This window comes from Lytechinus variegatus, chromosome 4 (assembly GCF_018143015.1).
Source record: "Lytechinus variegatus isolate NC3 chromosome 4, Lvar_3.0, whole genome shotgun sequence".
In the NCBI taxonomy this organism is placed as follows: Eukaryota; Metazoa; Echinodermata; class Echinoidea; order Temnopleuroida; family Toxopneustidae; genus Lytechinus; species Lytechinus variegatus.
The window spans coordinates 13,865,486-13,886,045 of record NC_054743.1 but is presented as its reverse complement, the minus strand read 5'-3'; the positions used below and the strand labels follow the sequence as shown (position 1 = coordinate 13,886,045).

At 35.9% G+C, this 20,560-nt stretch overlaps 1 protein-coding gene across 1 annotated transcript in view; it reads right to left on the bottom strand.

Annotated features, from left to right (window-relative positions):
- LOC121413445 (proto-oncogene tyrosine-protein kinase ROS-like) overlaps positions 1 to 20,560 on the bottom strand; it is a 67,695-nt gene that overhangs the window by 17,748 nt on the left and 29,387 nt on the right. Inside the window, exons 9-28 of the mRNA XM_041606266.1 lie at positions 19,762 to 19,926; positions 19,137 to 19,330; positions 17,814 to 17,908; positions 16,697 to 17,262; positions 16,119 to 16,328; positions 14,632 to 14,739; positions 13,760 to 13,947; positions 11,224 to 11,543; positions 10,552 to 10,605; positions 9,897 to 10,054; positions 9,033 to 9,214; positions 8,548 to 8,668; positions 7,795 to 8,036; positions 7,114 to 7,177; positions 4,788 to 4,999; positions 3,586 to 3,785; positions 2,728 to 3,026; positions 2,063 to 2,236; positions 1,252 to 1,460; positions 572 to 710 (exon numbers count right to left, since the gene is read on the bottom strand). Coding sequence (XP_041462200.1) covers positions 572 to 710; positions 1,252 to 1,460; positions 2,063 to 2,236; positions 2,728 to 3,026; positions 3,586 to 3,785; positions 4,788 to 4,999; positions 7,114 to 7,177; positions 7,795 to 8,036; positions 8,548 to 8,668; positions 9,033 to 9,214; positions 9,897 to 10,054; positions 10,552 to 10,605; positions 11,224 to 11,543; positions 13,760 to 13,947; positions 14,632 to 14,739; positions 16,119 to 16,328; positions 16,697 to 17,262; positions 17,814 to 17,908; positions 19,137 to 19,330; positions 19,762 to 19,926 — 3,900 coding nt within the window. The remainder of the gene's footprint in view (positions 1 to 571; positions 711 to 1,251; positions 1,461 to 2,062; positions 2,237 to 2,727; positions 3,027 to 3,585; positions 3,786 to 4,787; positions 5,000 to 7,113; positions 7,178 to 7,794; positions 8,037 to 8,547; positions 8,669 to 9,032; positions 9,215 to 9,896; positions 10,055 to 10,551; positions 10,606 to 11,223; positions 11,544 to 13,759; positions 13,948 to 14,631; positions 14,740 to 16,118; positions 16,329 to 16,696; positions 17,263 to 17,813; positions 17,909 to 19,136; positions 19,331 to 19,761; positions 19,927 to 20,560) is intronic.

The following is a 20,560-nucleotide window of genomic DNA, read 5'->3' as shown; positions in this document are numbered from 1 at the left end:
ATTCTGTTCACATCGAATATTTTCAATTTTTCTTATGCTATTTCCTCATTACTTGACAATGAAGAAAACTATTTCAATTATTGTTCTGAGAAATTTATGAATGATGAGTAACAAATTAGGTGATGAGTTAAACCTGTGCTTGTAATATACTCAGCTAAAACTGAATGACATCTTGACACAAGCTCTAACAGTTCAAGTGAGGTTTCAATGTGCACTGCGACTTCGCTCACAATACACACAGTCTATTGAATCATGTGGAATACCTGTCGGTGCTGTTCAATTATCATGCCATTCAAATACCTTACAGTAATTTAAAAGATTTTTAAACTCGAGTTCAGAATACGGGCCATTGAGTTTATCCCTTGTGGTATCAGACGATTTGAGGAGTAGACCAAGTGATTATAATCATTGGGCTCATTTCATCAAACTTGTCATCATAACAAATTTGCAGTAACAGTTAAAAGCTACTAAAATCCTTCAATGTGATTGGCTGATAGTGAATTTGTTACAGAATTTGTGCATTTGTTTTCACAACAAATCTTTATGGAAATGGGACCCTGATCCTTCTTACCTCCTGGAGTAGTCCTATGGATAGCTACAGGACCTAGGACAGGTGATCCCATGGAGTAGAAGTTCCTTACAGAGACCTGAGTCACATAGAATGTGTAAGGTTCTAGGTCATCCAGGGTGGCTTGGTTCAATGTTGTCTCCTGGAAGAACATTGGATGAAATGAGAATGAAATCATCATTAGCATAGTTACTGTCAGTTTACGAATGGGTACACGTATAGTATAATATTCATTACAATATGTAGGATCTTGCTGTAACATCAATGTCCAGAATATGGCTATCACCATTATCATTGTCTTCATTTTTATCCTCTTCCTCCTTATTATCATCATAGTCATCTCTGTTGGCATAAACACCATCATCATCAACACCATCATTATTATCATCATCATAATCATCACCATCATCATCATCATCAACATCATCATCACCACCACTACCAACACAACCACCACCACCATCATCATCATCACACTAACCACAATCAAAATCCCCTTCATTATACATTAGTGGCAGAGCTTTATCATCTGAAATAAAATTGTTCGTCAACATATCATCTTCATCATCATTACAGACACCACTATCGTCATCTTGTCTTCCTCTGTATCTTTGTCAACTAAAAAAACACCACCAACCCCATCAAACATAAAAACTTTCACTATCTCAATGACCATCCCTTACCATTGTATTGCATGTGAGGTTGGTAGTGCTGCAGTTTAGGTCCGATGTCTCGCTGTCCACTATTGCATAGCTCACGGTATAGATAGCCGTTGCAGTGCTCACTCCTTCGCATTCTGTCACAGGGTCGAAGGTCACCGTCAACCTATCGCTTCCTGCATCGGACAGCTGTGTACTGTCAGTGTAGTCTGACGGTGAAAGACACTCAGGAGCTGCAAAGATTGAGAGAGGTAGGAGTGGAGAGTGATGAAAGATAGATTTCAACAGAGATTAGAAGTCCACACTCAGATAATATTCTTTCAAATGAATACTGTGTATCATGAAAATGCAAAAAAATGAGTGACTGAGCAAGCCAGATTGGACATAAAAGTACAGAGGGGCTGACCATTGTAAAATATCCATTGTGCACTAACAATAAGGCCAGTGAAATGGTATTTTGTCTAACCAAGCTGTATTTGCCACTGAAAATGGTGTTCTATTCTTATCATTCTGTATCCTCCAGTATGATATTGTCTGTATCTTATGTCAGCCATAAGAAGAGCTTTTTGAAAAATGCATTGCATTTTGAGTTCCATACGATACATACTGCACATAGGTTATGGAGTGAACCAAATTATATTATATACATAAGTGGCCTATTGTCAACTTGCCTATTTAGAGGTGCACTTATGTTTTTCCTTGGCTTCGCAACTCCAGTTACTGTTTTCAGTGCTTAGTGCTTTCAAGGAATTGAGATTACCTCTCATGAATTGGAAACCTGTTTATGAAGTATTTTCAGTATGAAGTGTCTAATAAAACACTGTCAGCTACATACCTGGATATGGCTGAAGACTGGTACCATATGTCAGTACAAAATTCACATCATTCTGACCTGTCTGGGCCTGGAAATCAGCACCAGTCTGCTTGTCAACACTGGCTACTATCTCTTCAGCAGTGTTTGACCAATACACACGGCTAGTGTCAACAGACAGTGTGTCCGGAGGGAGACCTGTAGTAACCACAACAAAATAAAATATGCGTTTTCATGATAATAAAACAAACAATGATGCCTTAAAATGGGGAAAATATGGTAGTGACACAACGACTACTTTAATCAAGTGCTTGTCAGCCTGCTGCAAGAAGGTCGTAGATGGTACACACCAATTGTTTTAATTGATGAACTTGTTCCTACAATGTGATAATAGTGAGGACAAATACTGGGAAGCTATGCATGTGTCATATCTGTAAGTTTTTGTCATTTAGTCTTTATATCCTAATTTCTAAGCTATTCCACAATCCTCTCAATGTATTGGACTAATAATATTGTTTCATTGACATAAGGAATAATTTTTAGCTCTTGTGGGTCCCGTTGCATAAAATGAACTCTTGATGGAATGGCAGAAATACAGTTACTGGTCATTTTCGATGCAACAGGGCCAAAAAAGAAAAAGGACATTACATCTGCGTGACAGAATCTCACAGTCTCCAAGATCACATTACCTGATTGAGCTTGGGATGCTGCCTCAAAGAGCCGTTCACACTGGCATCCTACAAGGTCAAAGGTCCAGAGGTCATTGGAGGTCGCATCCACAAAGAAGAGGGTAGGGGTCTCTGGGTCTGAACTGTCAATGTACACTGCTGACCCAGGGGTCAAGCTCTCTGAGCACGTGCAGTTCTCGGTGGCTCGTTTCCTCCGTTGGCTGTTGGTGGTGCCAAACAGTGGGGTGGGGGCCCACTCGTAGAGGTCAGAGGTCATTAGAACTGAAGTAGTCTGGGTAGTCTCAGTCCAGATTAAAGTGCTATATGAAGTAGGGAGAAATAAAATAGCATGTTCTTCATTCATGTATACAAACACACAGCCCTTCAAAAAACTGGTATATGACTATGCAAATATTTTTTCCTAATTTGTTGTTAGGAAGTAGAACTGAACCAACTTGCACAAGTCTATAACAGTCTAATCACAATCATTTGTAATTCTGCCCAACATGATTGAAATTATACGCATAAAATAAAGTGAAAGAATACATTATGAGTGACTTGATAGGTCAAATGCACACATGGAATAATGTTAATTAAAAAAACCCAGCATTTCCAGTGGATAGGATACAAAACATATTTTAAGGCATAAAGCAAATTTAATATGTGTTTTCAAATATTTTTTTTCATGATAGGACAATTAAAGTATTAAAAGTCGCGTTAATCCTAAAAACATGGGGCAATTACAAACACCACATTATTTTCTAGAATTAGAAATGACAAAGAAAGGAGTTCATGTAAAACAAAGATAGTATTTTGTTCTTTGTTGTTGAAAGAGTGAAGAGATAGCATAAACTGTAGGATAGAAATTAAAAGTCTCACCTTCCAAATGGATTTACACTGATTCCCTGGATGGTGTTGCCTTCTGGTGCAGTGTACAACATCTCTGTGGTTGCCATGGCAGCAGGGAGAGTAGCATCATAACTATAGATGGCAGTATTATCACTCCAATACAGTATTTGTGAGATCCAGTCGACGACAAAGCCCGCTTGGTAAGGCACCTGATTGCCCAGCTCAAGAAGCTGATATGACAAGTAAAGTTTAATGGATGTTTGTGGATGATTATTAAGTTAATTTGAGATAATTTAGCTTGTTAATGTCAAAGTGTTTAAATTGTCTTGAACTTATTGTCAGCCTATATTGTTTGTAACTGTTATTTTATGAAAACCAATAAAAACAGAAGAAGAAAAAAGGAAAGTTTGATTGATTGTACATTGTAGTCAATGCAATAAATCTTAAACATGTTTTATGATGATTTCTTAGCTTTCTATTATGGGCCTCTGTTTATCAAAATGTTATGGGTTTTTTTAAATTATCATTGAAAAAATGTCCTTGAAATAACATCAAAGCACCATGATATAGTGTTGATAAATTATCAGCTTCAGAGAAAGCTTTCTGAGGTATTGCAAGATATTTTTTTATTCATCATTTGAAATTTTATTCCAAGCAGTTAAATCAATTTTTACAGGAAAAGATTAATGTTCCTCAAGCAATATTCTTTGCCATTTCTAATTGTGTAGCTTTAACTCTTATAAAGCAATTATTATGTTTCTATATTCTGATATATTGACTTCATTATACTGTTGACACATAAGATACAAAGATGGCATTCCAAGACATTGCAAATGTTTTGTTTTAAAATATATTTGACTCTACTGCTGAGCAAATCAACTTTTATATATGAAAACATCTTCCTATAAAAAATGTGTTTCTTAGAATACCAACATAAGCTGGATAAAAATTCCAAGTTTATACAATGACTTCTGCTTATGGGAAATTCATTCCTGAAGTGATTTTGTTACATATGACTGGTGGTCCTTTCTTGTGCTGAGAGATATAGATATAACCCTAGGTGATTGATTCAGGACCCAAGAACTTCAAGTTCTAGTCATGCATAACTTTACAAACAACTTCATGAAACACCCTCCTGGCTCAGTTTGTGAAGTTAAATAAAAATAGAGAAAATATGAGTTTTAGATGTACATAAAGGTTGATTATTAAATGAATTGCCTTAATCATCTTACCTCAACACGCTCTGTGCCGTCCAAATTGCTGCTATAGATCTCTCGATCCCCGGCAGACTCGACAAAGAAAACTTTTTCCTCGCTGGCAACAAAGGCAATGACTGTGACCGCTGTACCACCGAGAAGTGATATCTCTTCACTAGTATCGGTATCAATCAATGTCACTCCTGCATTACCTTTGTTCACCACTATGGTAGGTGGGGGTGGAGATACTGCATATGGAAAGAATTATAAATAAATATTTGGTTTAATTTGCGAAATTTGACCGATATGGAATAGCATGACGAAAAACTTCCATTTCAGAACACTATACCCCAGTTCCCCTTCTCTTCTCCAGCCGTAACTGCCTCAAGAAAGCAATTTAAGTATCAAAACACCCGTTTCTTGACGTTGGTCCGAAGATAAAACAACAGCCCGGCGTATACAGTCACAGCAGGGGGCCACACACGATGGGATGCATGCGCAGCGCTGAGTGCGGTCCCTGTAATTAAGCATGCGGTCATTTTTATTCGCTTACTTTCCTTATTCGGAGGTCGATTTTCTTCGTTCGAAATTGAAAATGGACTAACATTGGGTTACTGAATACAATATGCCTTTGAAAACGTGATTAAATATGGAATACAATAATTTCATTCCGAAGGTATACAGGCAGAGAAGTCTTAGGTAATAGCGCATCTGTTGTTTATCTTTTCGTCCTTTGCTCAACGCTCACTGGCCTGTGGGGGTGAAATCGGGGCGGGGATTACCCCTGGATTACTTGGTCAAGCGCGGTTGATAAGGGCTTGGAAATGATTTTAGGAGATCCAAATGGAAAATGGGGTACAACACCGCAGTTCGCAATCCGAACTGCGGTATTGTTTCAAAGGGAAGTTTGACGTAATGTATATTAGAATGAAATCAAATATTGGTCCCCTCTGATGTTCATCAGTGGTTAATGAATTTGGGATAAGCTGGAGTAAATAATTCCTCAAATTGAAATGAGATTGAATTGAATAATCCTGAGCTTGAAAAATATTCAAAAGAAATAAACATAAGGGAAGAAATGAAGAAAAAATACATTTTAAGTTAGAATTACGATTGAAGAGGAAAGAGATAAAATAAGATTGGAGATATGAAACTCAAAATCAGAATTGAAATTTAAACTGATGTATGTTTTGATTTATCCATGAAGATAGTCAAATTACGTAAGAGAAAATATATCTGTTCATCTGGACTATTAAAGGGGAATCCAACCCAAATTAAAACTTGTTTTTATAAGGAAAAGAAAAATCAGACAAGTTGATAGGTGAAAGTTTGAACAATATTGGACAAACAACAAGAAAGTTATGAATTTTTAAAAGTTGTAAATATTGGTAATCACTATACCCATGGAGACTTCAAATTGGCCGCATATGGGATGTCATAGTGATGTAAGGCAAGGACTACTCTTCCATGTACTCCAATACATATTATGGCTAAAATGTCATTTTTCCCAAAAGTTTTATTTCAAATTATATTTTTCTTTCATGAGGACATAAAACATTATACTACCGGGGTTATATTTAGATTACGGCCCCAGGGGAATGGGTTCTTAGGAGAAAACCACAAATCCCTGATAATAAAGTACATGGCCTATGGGAAAGTTGTCCTTGCCCCTTGTCATAATTTACTTACTCAGTTGCCAATTTGAAATCTACATAGTATTAGTGATTTCAATTTTAAAGCATCTATAACTTTCTTATTGCTGGTCCGATTTCTTTCAAACTTTCACCATTCTGTTTAATTTATTTTTCTCCTTCCCAACACAACATTTTATGGCTTAGGCTGGATTCCCCTTTACTTAATTGAAATGAACAGTTTCACGTCCAATCCCGGACGCTTCTTCAGCTCTCTCGGATTTACAATTCAGTAATCCGGAAAATTCTTCAATGTCTCAAAGACAATAACATTGATTGTCCATCAGCACCAAATGGCAATGACAATTTCTCACCAATTCAGATGAGCTGAAGAAGCATCCCAAATCAGACGTGAAACTGTTCTCTGTTTCAATAATAGTAATTTCAGAAAAAGAGATTTATCTTTCTTCAGTAATAAGAATTGAAATCTGTCGTTATAAATCTCCAGTGTAGAGGCTCATTTTAGAAAAAAAAAAACACATTTACAAAGTTACTAACCATCAAACATAACTTCCAAATGTCTATTTCCTATTGGCTGAAATTAAGATGCAATTGAAATTGAATTTGATTGAAACTTGTTTTTTTTTCTGCAAATGGGCCCTGTTCAAATAATCTCCAGATTCAAAGAATCACATGAATCCTTAAGATTCATTAAGGATACCATATCTTACCTCCAGTGGTGATATTGACTGGGTCTGTTGCCGGCCCACTACCTATGGATGTAAAGCCTTCCACCTTAATGGTACAAATAAAGAATGAAATTATGAATATTTAAATATTTGAATATTAATTATCACTTGGTGCCAACATTCCATAAATATGCATCTTAAGACATATTTTTCAATATGGTGTACATCTTAAAAGTTATTCATGTTCATTTGTTTGTGTAGTTGGGGTTTCTTTGCTTTTGTATTAAAATAAATACTGCTGCATTTGTACATATAGATGATTGTGGCATGCTGAATATCTACCATTCACATCAAAATGAGAAAAAAAGAAAAATAGAACACAAATAGATAGGGGCACAGTGGCGTTAGTGAAATCAACATGTGAAAAGACCCACCCTTAATTGCTCACTGGCTTCAACGCAAAATGTAATTTTTGAAAGAACAGAAGTGTTAAACAGAAGATCTGAGGCCGGTAACACAAAGCTCAGTAATCATGTTTTCTTTACGATTGATTGCATTGACTAAAATATACAATCAATTGTGAAAATCAAGCGTATGATTTATCACTTACCTTTGTGTTACGGGACTAGACCTTTTTTATTTTCTTGGTTCTCTGTATCTTTCAAAATATAAATTTATGACCATTTCAAGTACCCTCAATACAAATTCATATGATCTTCTCACCTGAAAGAAATAAGTGGTGTTAGCCGTTAGGTTGGAGAATGTGTACTCAGTGACATCTTGGCTGACATTGAACATAGTTAGCTGCTCCGCATCAGTACCCCAAGACACAGAATACCCTTCAAAAACACCATTGATCTCTGCAGGTTGGGACCAGCGAAATTCAGCTGAATACACAGTGGTTCCAGCCATGATGTCGGTGGACTCTAAAGCAAAGGCTCTTGGGTTAAGAGGAACAGAGGGTACTGGAGAGAGAGATTAGAAGATATGATCAATATTTAAATCAGAATGAAAAATAAGCTTTGGAACAAGATTATGAATTCAAATTCTTTGAAATAGTTGATATCGCATATATAAACGTGCGTCAACATCCAACTGTATGCAAAATGTAAGGTACATGTAGGTATCAATTCAATTTTCAATTCAACCAGACAAGTCTTACTAAATTTCCCTTTAGTAAGAAATACTCTGCATTTATACTTTAGTATTTTCTGGGAGAAAATTTCATTCTATTGCAATGTCAGCTCACACAATTTGAGAATCATTCACAACAATCAAACAATGTAAAAAAAAAAAAAAAAACCCTTCAAGGTAAAAACAAATATGTGAGGCCTCTTTTTCATATTATCAAAAAATCCTAGAATTCTATGACATAATATGTGCTCAACCAATCAAATGATACCATTTCAGAAGCTTGTAACTTGACATTGATATTTAAGTGTTATGAAACAGGGTGAAGAGTAATTTTAGTCGAACCTGACATGGGAGACATCAACTGAGAGGCCGTTTGAGGTGTCGTGGCCCAGTAGGTGTAAGGACTAATTGTGATGCCAAGAGACTGGAAAGGTGTTAGGTCTCTGACGTTATAGAAAGGACTCTGAAAAAAGGATACAAAATGTAATATTCATAAGTGGAGAAGGTGTAAGGAATAGAGATTAGAGATATAATAAGTGCATTATTCCCAATTACCATACTCATATTTTTTATTTTATCTAAATGATGTCTTGTTAAATAATTAATGTACTACTTTTCATTGTTAATTAATTTTATGAGAAGTTTTCATCTAATTAAAACAGGTTTACAAAATACTATATCATACCATACAAAGCAGCATTGAAAGCCAAATGAATCAAGATGTAAAACCCAATCACTTGAAGACCAACTTTTATATAATTGAATTAAGACTTAGTACTATGAAGAATAAAAATATCAAATCCAGGATTTAACTGCATTGTAGTCACCTGAACAGTCTCTTCATAAGTTCGTTCTGGAGCTACCACAGCTATGGTGTAAAAAACGATTCCGTAAGTGACCTCTGTGCTGGCCTGCCATGTGATGTTGAAGTCGTCCCATGTACCTGTGACCTGGATAGAAGAGGATGGGATTTCTTGGGCCACTACAGTTGGGCGCTCGCTGTGACCCTCTGTGGATAATGAAAAGAACAATTGATACATCATTGCCAAATACTGTATATCTAAACCTGTGAATGAAACTACAGTAATGTTTGTACCAGGAGAATTTACAAGAAAGGGTGGTTTTTAATCTGTCAAGAATGCATTGTAAAATCTTTGACCTCATGTAAATTAACTTGTTCCATTGTATAATATATCAGTACACATTAAAAATAATATTGGTGATAGAGCTCTCTCTTTACTTTTTAACTGGGATTTTGTACCAATCCAACATTTCTACTGTAACAACCTTGGTACCTTCAACATTGAACTTATGACCTTCAAAAGTTGATCTTTTCTAGCAACTGTATGAATACTATGTGATAATTGTGGGAGTCAGCACATTTGGATGTTTTTTTTTTTTACCGATAACTGTTGCTATAAACATGCTCTTCATAAAAATAATAACAACAACAATATCAATAATAATTATTTCTTATACACACTTTCTAATATATCATCACTCAAGGCACTAAATAATGCATATTATACACATACAAGAAACAATAACAAGGAACATAATCATAGTCATAAGCATAAATAAAAGGAAAATATTATCATAATCATTATCATCATCCTCATCATTGTACATTTGCCTTAATCAAACAAAATAAATAAATAAATAAATAAAATGAACATATTGTATACTCATACCTGGTAAAGGTTTGAGAGTTTCCTGTACAACAGTCAATGCCTGGACATCAGTGGCCGGTAGTAATGCTGGTCTCTGGCCACGGTCATCACTGACCTCTACTCTAGATTGGCTGTTGATCCAGAAGAGTTTGGAGCTGTAGAAATGCAGTGCCAGGCTCCTGAAAGCACACGGTCAAAGGTCAAAGTTGATAATGATGTCAAACAATTTCTTGCTTTTGAATAATCACAAACAACTTCAGAATTATTATTTCTCTTTTTCTAAATTGAAGCAAAGAATACAAAAAGAGAGAGAAATTGCATATTATTTATATCTTTATTGGAAGCTTCGTGGCATGGTGGTTTAGACCCTAGCCTCTTAAAGACAAGATCTAAGGTTCAAATCAAAGTCACAGCAATAAAATGCAAATCTTAATAGGCAAATAGATAGAAAGCACTATTTAATTGATTAATACTAGCTTTACAAAAAAAGTAATTTTTTAAAACATTTTTTGGAAAAGAAACAAATCAAATGAAAAAAAAAATACCCAAGTCAGAACAAAAAAATCATTAGAACATAACAATTTTCATTTTCCATTGAAGTCAACATGAAACTCAAAATTGAAAAAGATATTGTCATTAAGACACATACATTAATTAGATTAGAATGTGTACTTACGTTGTCTCTGAGAGCACTTCGCCAATCTCTTCTGTCGTTGACATTGGATCAGGGCTGTTGTATTATGGGAAGGGGTAACCATGGAAACAGACACAAAACAGAAAGGAAATGGAGGTATAGGTGAAAACTCAAAATAAACTCAAAATATGAAATTGAAGAAGCAAGCATGCATGAAGGAGTAAATAGTGAACAACTTGTGAAGACCAAATTTTGTGAAATGTTGGATGTAAAAAGTAGTTGGGGTAAAAACACAGTGATCTAAAATTAAAGAAATTATAAATAAGGACATACAAAATGGGAGTAGAAAAAGAGAAATTGAATTGTCATTATGTAATATGAATGCACAGATGATATCATTACATACTCATGTTTAACATTTTTTATATACACACAGGTTCTCCCAGCACATATTTTATATGACCATAAATATTTCCATGGCAAGGTTATAATTTACTACTGTGATTTTTTTTTCAAATCTTACTTCTCTTATTTTTTTTAAATTTCTTCCACTTTTTTCATCTTCTTTTTCCTTTCTTTATGCCATTTCCATTTCCCTTCTCCTGATAACATTGGCTCCTCCTGTTTTTAGCCTTATATTTTGGCTTCACCACTTTTTAATTCTCTAAACTTATTCTTTCCATCCCTCTCTTGCCAACCCTCTATGACAACTACCTTATCCCTGCCAGCTGGGCACGGAACAACTTCAGCTCCTCCACCGAGTTCTGCCTGGAAACAACAAACCAATAGACATATCCGCCATCAAGGTCAAGGGTCAATCCAGCAACGACATCCAACAAGAGCTCACTGATCTCGTAGAACACCAGAGTGCTCTCTCCATTCAGTCTTGAGCCCTCAACGGACGAGCGCGTTGTCCAGTAGATGTAGGCCTGGACCGAGTCGATGGCCAAATCCTGGACGTCGCTGGCAAAAGCGTTGATGGTGGTTTGGGATGTTACTGTGGATGATTGGTTGGATAATCTTCCACGGAGTATCTGCAGAAAAAAAAATTATCAATCGTACAAAACAAATAACTTAACATATTCTTAATCTAATATGGCATCAAACATGGACTATATGTGAATAATTTGTTTTGCCTTCCTACTCCTCAAAACAAATCAATGTATGGCATGAAACCTCTCCATTATTAGTATAACAAATACTAATTGAAACAGAAAAAAAACAACAGTAACAAAAAAAAATAGAAGGAAAATTCAAATAACTATGCCTTCCTTTTTTTTGCAGAATGCCAATGTTGATGTGATGTCATCATGAAATTCCAATCAGAAATGGATACTCTATTTTACAAAGGCAATAACCAAGCTATAAAATCTTATAAAAGACCCAATATACATGTACGGATAAAATTCATGTTTTTATTGACCTCGTGAATGCTTCCACATTCTACATTACAACTGATTTTACATAAAAGTGTGAATTCATTTGCCTCAGAAAAAGGAATCTTATTGTAATGGAGAGAAAGTGTTTAAGAGGAAATGAACACATGGCATGGTCTCACATTGACTGTGTGTTATATATAACTAGTCTTAAAAATATACATTTTGAGATAACCATCAATATTACAGAGAAAGGATTAACCTATAATATTATTCATACAGAGAAACTAATATGTTTTTGAGAGGAAAGTACTCCTTTTGCTACATGTACTTGGTAACTTAATTAGGGTAGTATGAATGTAATGTGTGGTGAATTGGTGTGTTATCATTCAAGTGGGTCTATATTACAAGACTACACTGCTTAGAATGCTGTATAATGCTAACCAGGGGCCCCGTTTCATAAAGGATTTACAACTGTTGTAACTTTGCCATAATGGCAACTACCATGGTAACAGAGCTCAGCAGCCAATAAGAATCAAGGTTAACATGGAAGTTGCCACAATGGCAAAGTTACAACAGTTGTAACTCTTTATGAAACAGACTCCTGTTGTGAGAAGTTGAGGACTTGAGATGGCACTATTGAGGCTATTTCTCTTTTAACCCTAAATAGACTGGGCAATTTCAACGCCTAAGAAGACGGGGGGGGGGGGGCTGATTCAGCCCCCCCTTATGATCTCGGCCGTCGATCGCGCGATCGCAACGAAAATTGGCACACGCGTTACCCATGGCATTATCTACAAAACTATAACATCAAATTCTGCAAAAAATCTCATGTTTCATTAATTATGCTAATTTATGCGTAAAATCATAAGTTTGCTCTAATTAATAAAATAATGCCCCTGAAATGCTAATTTTTGTTTCACATACTCTAGATAGGCATCTGATCAAATTCATTTTAAAAAAATTCAACATCACATTTATTTTCTTATGTATTCTATTGTTTTCTAAATTTCTTATGTATTTCTTTGTTTTTCGACTTTTTGTTTTTTATTGTTTTTTCAATGGAAATTGTCGGGGACTTTATTTTGACCATAAAAAAGAGAAAATCAATTGATTTTAAGCAGTAAAAGGAAAAATAATGATACATTTATGAATTTTTGCTAAAAACACTATTTGCATTGGATTTGTACACAAATTCACGTTTTTGAGTAATTTTTGGTCTGCATGCACTTACGAAATGTTGCGTAATTTCCGAACCGCGTACCCGGGGGTCACAATTTTGGTCTCAAAAGTTGCACGAGACTTGAAAGTAAAAAGTCAGCGAGCGACGCGGTCAAAAAATTTTGCGCGGCGGATTTATCGCGAAAAATGTTGAGGGGGGGCTGAATCAGCCCCCCCCCAGTCTTTTTAGGGTTAATAGATTTTCTAAAGAAATTATTGTCACCATCATATTAAAGATAAATTCCAGTATTGGTAACGATCTCAAAATGACTTTTTACAGAATCTACTACAATGACCACCCAAGTGTCTGTTTGTATGAATAAAAAATATGTGCCAAAGGATTCTGGAAGAAATTGTGTAATTGCTGAGAAATAAGCAAAATAAGCGCGGATTCGGTCACTTCCGTCGGGTCTTTATTCCAGCAATAATAATACACTGTCCCACGTGTGCCTATCTGTGTTGGTGATCTTCAGTGTAAACATTTTTCAGCATAGATTTCAAGATTTCACAAAGTTCAGTTTATGTAACTGTACCAGATCTAGATACTCGATGATATACTGACAATTAAGCCTGGTTTTACAGACTCTCTCATGAAATCTGTGTTTACTGCAACTACTGGTATTTCTCTTTAAAGCTTGCCATTTATTTGTTACCTGATTCAAGTCTGGATCAGACCAATAGAGGAACTCACTAAGCCAGTCTACGGCTATTGCATCAACTGAACTACTGACCCCTGATGGGTCAAAGGTCAGTTGATCATCTGTTACAGCGCCCTCTGCTGACCTGTATAGGTCACCCATCACAGAACTCCAAATGTAATAGCCTTGGTACCAGTCAATATCTGGTGAAAAAACAAAGGGAATGGGTTCAATAGAATTTTACAAGCCATTTTGGCCATGACATTGAAAGCAGAAATCAGCCCTTTTCCTTTCTATTTCTGTATGCAGGTAAAACAAAGGGATTGGGAAAGCTGGGCCTTGTCTTACAAAGAGTTACGTTGATCCAATCAATCGTAACTCTATGGAAATCCACCAGTGCCGTAATTTTTTCTACAGGAAATGTGGAAACTGTCCTTTGTAACAAAGAAGAGCACACCAAATTGTCAAGAAATCAATGAATTTATTGATATACATTCATATCTAGATTTTTTTTAACAAACATGCATTTTATATGTTGACTTTGCTGGCTTTCCATAATTGTGATTGATCCAATCAATCGCAACTCTTTGTAAGACAGGCCCCTGCTGTGAAAATGACTAAGCCTTATAATAAGCCCAAAACAATAGTACAAATTAAATCCTCCCTCGTTAACAAGTGGGAAGAACAAATGAAGTTCTTCTGATCAAAATAACAACAAACCAAAACTAAATGCTGTGAATCATTTACCTCCTTGATGGATTCTCTTGAATCATAATGTCAAAATAATTATAAAATGGCACTAAAACAGTAATCCAATGAGTCTAGGAGGAATTCAATTTTTAAAAAAGAAGTCACAGTTACTCTAAGAATCATCAGAACCACCATACCTTTGATGTTTGCCGTGGGTGATAAGAGCCACGATTCTCCATTGCCATCGAGACGACTCCACCAGACATCAGAAGCATTAGCAAGTAACAAGTATGGCTCCACATCAACTGTTCAGATCAAATTCATTAATATCACAGACTTTCCATTACAACCTAGCACAAATTATCAAGGGCCTTGTTTACTTCTTTATTTCAAATATGTAAAAGGGTAGCCGAATCAGCAACAAGGTGGTTTTTCGTTGGGGCCCTTTGTAAACAAAAACAAATATAAAACATGGTGACACATTCGGATATAAACAAAGAATAGAGCATAAATACTAATATTGACAAATTACATAAAGAAATTATCATATTTAACTATGGAAAATAACAAAATGGATAAAATATGATACTGCACAAATGTTACCTACAAGTAAACAGAAATTATATATACACATGAAAAAGATATGTACAAAATGAGGAAAAAGAATAAAATAGATTCCATGATTAGTCCCTATTACATATCAAATGTTTTTCCCATTTTGCCATTTCCTGTTGAAACTATTTAATGTCTTCTATGAATCGGAGATGTTCGGGTAATGTGACAAAAAATGATTTCTGGTACAAGTTTGTACGAGCACCCTGATTATCATGTTATTTGTGCTCCTTGTTGTTCGAGAGGATAATTCTTCTATATAAATAAACTTATCACAAAGCACCTGAGGAGCAACTGTGTGTAAACATTTATGAACCATTAAGCAAGATGCTCTAAAAAATAATGAATAGAACTGAAAGGGCTTAAAGTTCGTAGACTTGATGCAATAGACGGCCACAGTGCCACAGGGACATGGCTGTTGAATTACAAAGTGAAATTACTGTCCAGAATTGACACATGAATTAAACATACAATGCAATTGTTTGGTTGGGTGCACTATAAATATATATATACACACAGCTAATTTCATATTGCTTATTTCTCGTATTTTGGCACAAGCCATTTCTTACACCCTGAACAACAAAGGTCAATGTTTACTACCACAGCATGAAGAAAAAATTTCTTGCTGGGGTCATCTGTTGGTGAACGAAGCCGCAAGCAAGAGGCCACCAGACCTCATCTGGCGCAGTTGAGAACACCAATAGTTGATGCAATTTAACGTATATAATTCTATACTTTTTTTGTTACTTAACATTTATATTTATATTTTATTTCTGACAACTGTAAGTGCTGTGATACTTTTTGTGTATAGTGCATATAAATAACCGTCATTATCATTATTATCTGATTGACTAGACACTGGAGCATTTAGCACTGTTTGAAAAATCTCATTCATGTACTAGTATTGAAAATAAGTTTGAAACGTTAGCTGTTTTTATCTGCAATTTATAGTGGTAACTCCATACATAGAATAACAACGAAACATATGGTATTATCATGGCAAAATCTAGATCCATAGGAAGAATATTACGAAGAAAGTAACTTTGTAATGGTATATACTGTCTACACCTACCTTCAATGAGCGTAGATCCAGAAAATGTCTCCGACAAAGGGCCAGGACCAGCTATGGAATAGGCCCGGACTTGGACCGAGTATTCAGTGCTTGCGTTGAGGTTCTCAATCAGAGCTGAATCTTCTTGTAGACCAGTGAGAGTCATTGTGTTGCCAATTTGAGGATTGGTTAATATGATTTCATAAAGCCACTCCTCCCATGCTGCCTCCCCTGCAGGATGGATAAATGCAGGATTTACATATAGCTTTTTTTTCAATAATACAATACAAACTCACATAATAAAATGCCCAATACTAATTTTAAGATTTTTATACAATTTGAATAAGCAATTTCTAGACTTTGAAATAATATATCACTTGTCAAACTTGAATGATCTAGATGGAGTTCTAAACTTCTGAAAATACAAGGTTCAAGACTTCAGGATCATAAGCATGGTGCTGGATTTGGCCATCAGAATCACTAATCAAAATGGCTGCTTCTTAAGACAGACAAAATGAAACAGATCTTGGAATACAATGATTTCTCAAAGAATATTTCTAAAAAAAACATAAAATCTGAAGATGAATGAAAGAACCTGCCTTTGCCAGGAATACTCAAAGGTCTTGTCCATGTGATATCCGCCGTGCCTTCCGTAAAGAGGACTTGTAGATCCGTGGGAGGGAATGCTGGGATAGGTATCGGTTGGTACGTTGGATAGAAGATATCTAGTCCATGGTAGCCATCAACGCACAGGAACAAATCAGCTTGCGTGAACGTTCCTGTGTTCTCCTCGAAAAAAAGGCGTTCATCATCCCGATACTCGTAATTCGGAACTACAAAACAAGATGCAACACTGCCGCTCTCTTTCGCAAAGGTCCATGTTAGAGATCTGTTGAAGTAAACCAGACTGGTAACGTTGATAAACTGATGGTCCGATCCGGCGTCCGCGACATGCATCACTTGCTGGTTGGTGCCGTCTAGCGAGGAGCTGTGCATTGAATTGCCGGTGGAGTTAGTATAGAGTATCTGGAAGGATTCAGAGAGGACGGTGAAGGCTGAGGAGTCAAGGAGACTGATGATGAGGTCCGCATCGCCGGAATTGATGGTGTAGGATGTCAGGGGTGCTCGGCGGATTCCGACATTTCGCTCACTCCAGAATAGATACCTGAGCAAGAAAAGGACAAGAATGGTATTTGAACAAACTGCAGCACTATCCTTCATTCACTAATTCATTCAAACATGCATAAAATATCAGGCAAATATTTATCATTGATGAAATCGTGAAAACATTGTAGAAAGACAGAAAACTAGAGTTGAGGTTTCTAGCAACCACACAGACTGGAGATCCATTGTGGTCAAATCCAAGAAGAGTGGAGTGCCAAACAGTTTCTGTCTTGAATACATGTCATTTATAATCATTTGCCTGTATTTTCTTAGCAAAACATGCTTTATAAACAAAGTCACAATTATTACGTTATGAAATGACACCCAGGACAAATCATGGGGAGGGTTCACAAACATTAAAGTCTGAATGAAAATCACATTTAATCCACAGTTCGTGCGGGACAGTAAGAACAAATCACTCTCAAAGGACGAGCTCTTCTGTGTATAAATCAATAAAACTGCACGTTGGCACTTAATCATGGCTTATTACATATGCAGACTTGACATTGTGAAAGACCCTCGGTCAAGGAAAATCTGAAATATCACGCTTACCCACTGAACGGATCAACTTTCATCTCCGTAGGTACAGACCCAATATTAGCCACAGCAGTGGAACAATCAGAGACATTCAGATTACAGCGTAAAATCTAAGGACAGGAAAACAACAAAATATTGTGTAAATTTATCCTAGTATTACTATCACCATTGTCAAATGAATTTAACACCTGACATTGTCTTATCCCCTATTTTTCATTGAACAAGGCATTTGAGAAGACTTGATATATCATGACACAATAGACATGAAGAACATCATAGAGGGTTCATTTAACTTTACTCTTTTAAAATAAGGGGTCAATGGTAAATAATATATTATACAAACTTGGACTGAAAAAAAATGCTAACAGATGATTCTTGTATTTCATGAAATAAGGAGTTAATTGTAATTGTTAAAACTGAAGAGGCGTTGCTGCGGGGAAGGAATATGAGCAATATAAACATGTAGACCCGTATTCTGATGTCAATTTCACTTAGACAATGGTTTAACTCTTTTATGGATACATCTAAGTTTGTTTTCTTGATTGCGCTCTTTCCCAAGGGAGAATAAACACTATTTTAGCTATCATTCTGAGACAGTTATTCATAAGCTGTACACCAAATGTGTAGACAAACTGTACATCTACAGTTTGAGATCTGTGTCTCAATTGGCTATCCATAGTTAAACCTCAACTTTAGATCCGAGTCTGAATTGAACCCATGTACAGCATTCAGTTCCACGACATTTGCTCCGGCGACAATTGCTCTGATGGAGAATCTGCACATTAAGCGAATCATAAAACACAACCGCCAAAACTAAATAAACCCTAATCATAATATTTACATTATTCTGAACCAAAAACTATATTACAATCCTAACTCTAATCCTATGCCTTCTGAGATCTTAAGACCGGAGCAATTGTCGCAGGAGCAAATGTCGTGTCACCCAGCATACAGGCCATAATGACAAGATTATGACATAATAATAATTATACTTGCTTATATAGCGCTTAATACTTACTTTGTCAGAAGTCTCTAAGCGCTCTACAGTATATGCAGCATAATTACCCTGGCTTTAGCAGTGCAGCTGTTATGCGCACTGCGTTTCAAGGAATAAGTTCCTGCCAGGTACCCATTTACCTCACCTGGGTTGAGTGCAGCACATTGTGGATCAATTTCTTGCTGAAGGAAATTACGCCATGGTTGGGATTCGAACCCAAGACCCTCTTTTTCAGAGTCCAGAGACTAATCCACTGGGCCACAACCCTCCACATAAACATTATGCATGTGTTTATTGAGTTCTAAGTGACTGATGAACATTTTTAGAAATACCCAGCCTACCTCAGTTCCCTGAACAAAGTAGAGCTGGTCGTTCAACCAATCAACATCAAGCTTGGTGGGAGTTGCATTCTGATTGGTGTAAAGGACTTCCGATGTTGCAAGGGTCAAGTTACCAGGGTCGATGGTACGACGGTGGATTTGCCCGTCAGAGTCGCTGATGAAAATGAAGTTTTTCCAGTAGTCCACAGCAACATCTACACACATAAATGTGAATGATGTAAAGAAAAAGTTATTGGAATAGTAAGGCCTCCCACACACGCAATCCTTGATTCTGATTGGCTGATGATCATCGTTACCATGGTAGTTACCATTGGATGGCAAAGACACTATAATAATAACTATTATGCAACGGGCCCTGCTTGAAAAAAAAAATCTTGAGGAAAGACAGCCGACTTCAATTATACCTTGCTAAAATACTGTTTATACATATAGTGGTCAACTGAAGGTTAGATATATAAAGGTCGTAATTAACGTCATGGTAGGTGATCCTGAGTGTGAGGAGACAGCTCCCCCCCAAAAAAAAAAAAATAATAATAATAAAAATAAAAAAAAATAAAAATAAACTAAATAAAATAAATGAAAAATAAGTTAACTAATTAAAAAAAGAACAGAGCATGATAATCACCTGATATGGTAGAGTTTTCATTATCCACAGTGTGTATGTCGCTAGGAACAGGATCAACATCTCTTAGCTTTCCATACTCTACCAAGGAGACTGAAGATATTTCAGATAATGCAGTAAAGCTTAAACTTGTAACACCGATGACAATGTATGGGACTATGCCAGGATCTATACAAAAAAAGAAATTGGTTTACATTAATAATGCAATTTAAAATAACTTTCATTCGAGTGCCATATACCTTTAAACTGGTGAAATTGCTTCTAAAAAGACCAAAATACATATTAAGTATTAAACAAATTGTGAACTGTGACAGGAGATGATCGTTTACCATCCAACTATCAGGACACTACCCAACTCTCTTAAAAGGGGTCAAACTAAGAGGGGAAAATGCAGTTGTCAATTAAGTTAACAAAATAGAGTAAGACTGTCAATAGGGTTACATTAATAGTACTTGTACTTTAAAGATCCTTGAACAATGAACCTTATATGAAATAAGTATATCAGAATCCATTAGAATCAAGCTGTGAAAGAACATTAGATTGAAGGATTAGCAACATTTACTGATGATTTTTTTCACAATACCATACATCTGAAATTAACTTTATTAGTTAGTTTATTATCCAAAAAATCTAACAAAGTAGGTTTTTTTTATCATCAAGATACCAACCAATTCAAAATTAGGAAATTTAATGGGCTATCTTTTTTTTTATTAAAAAGTGCAATCCACCACAACCAAGATGGATGGCGAATAATTGTGAAGACGTCATCGGGCCACAAGAATGGATTCCGAATCAGAAACAT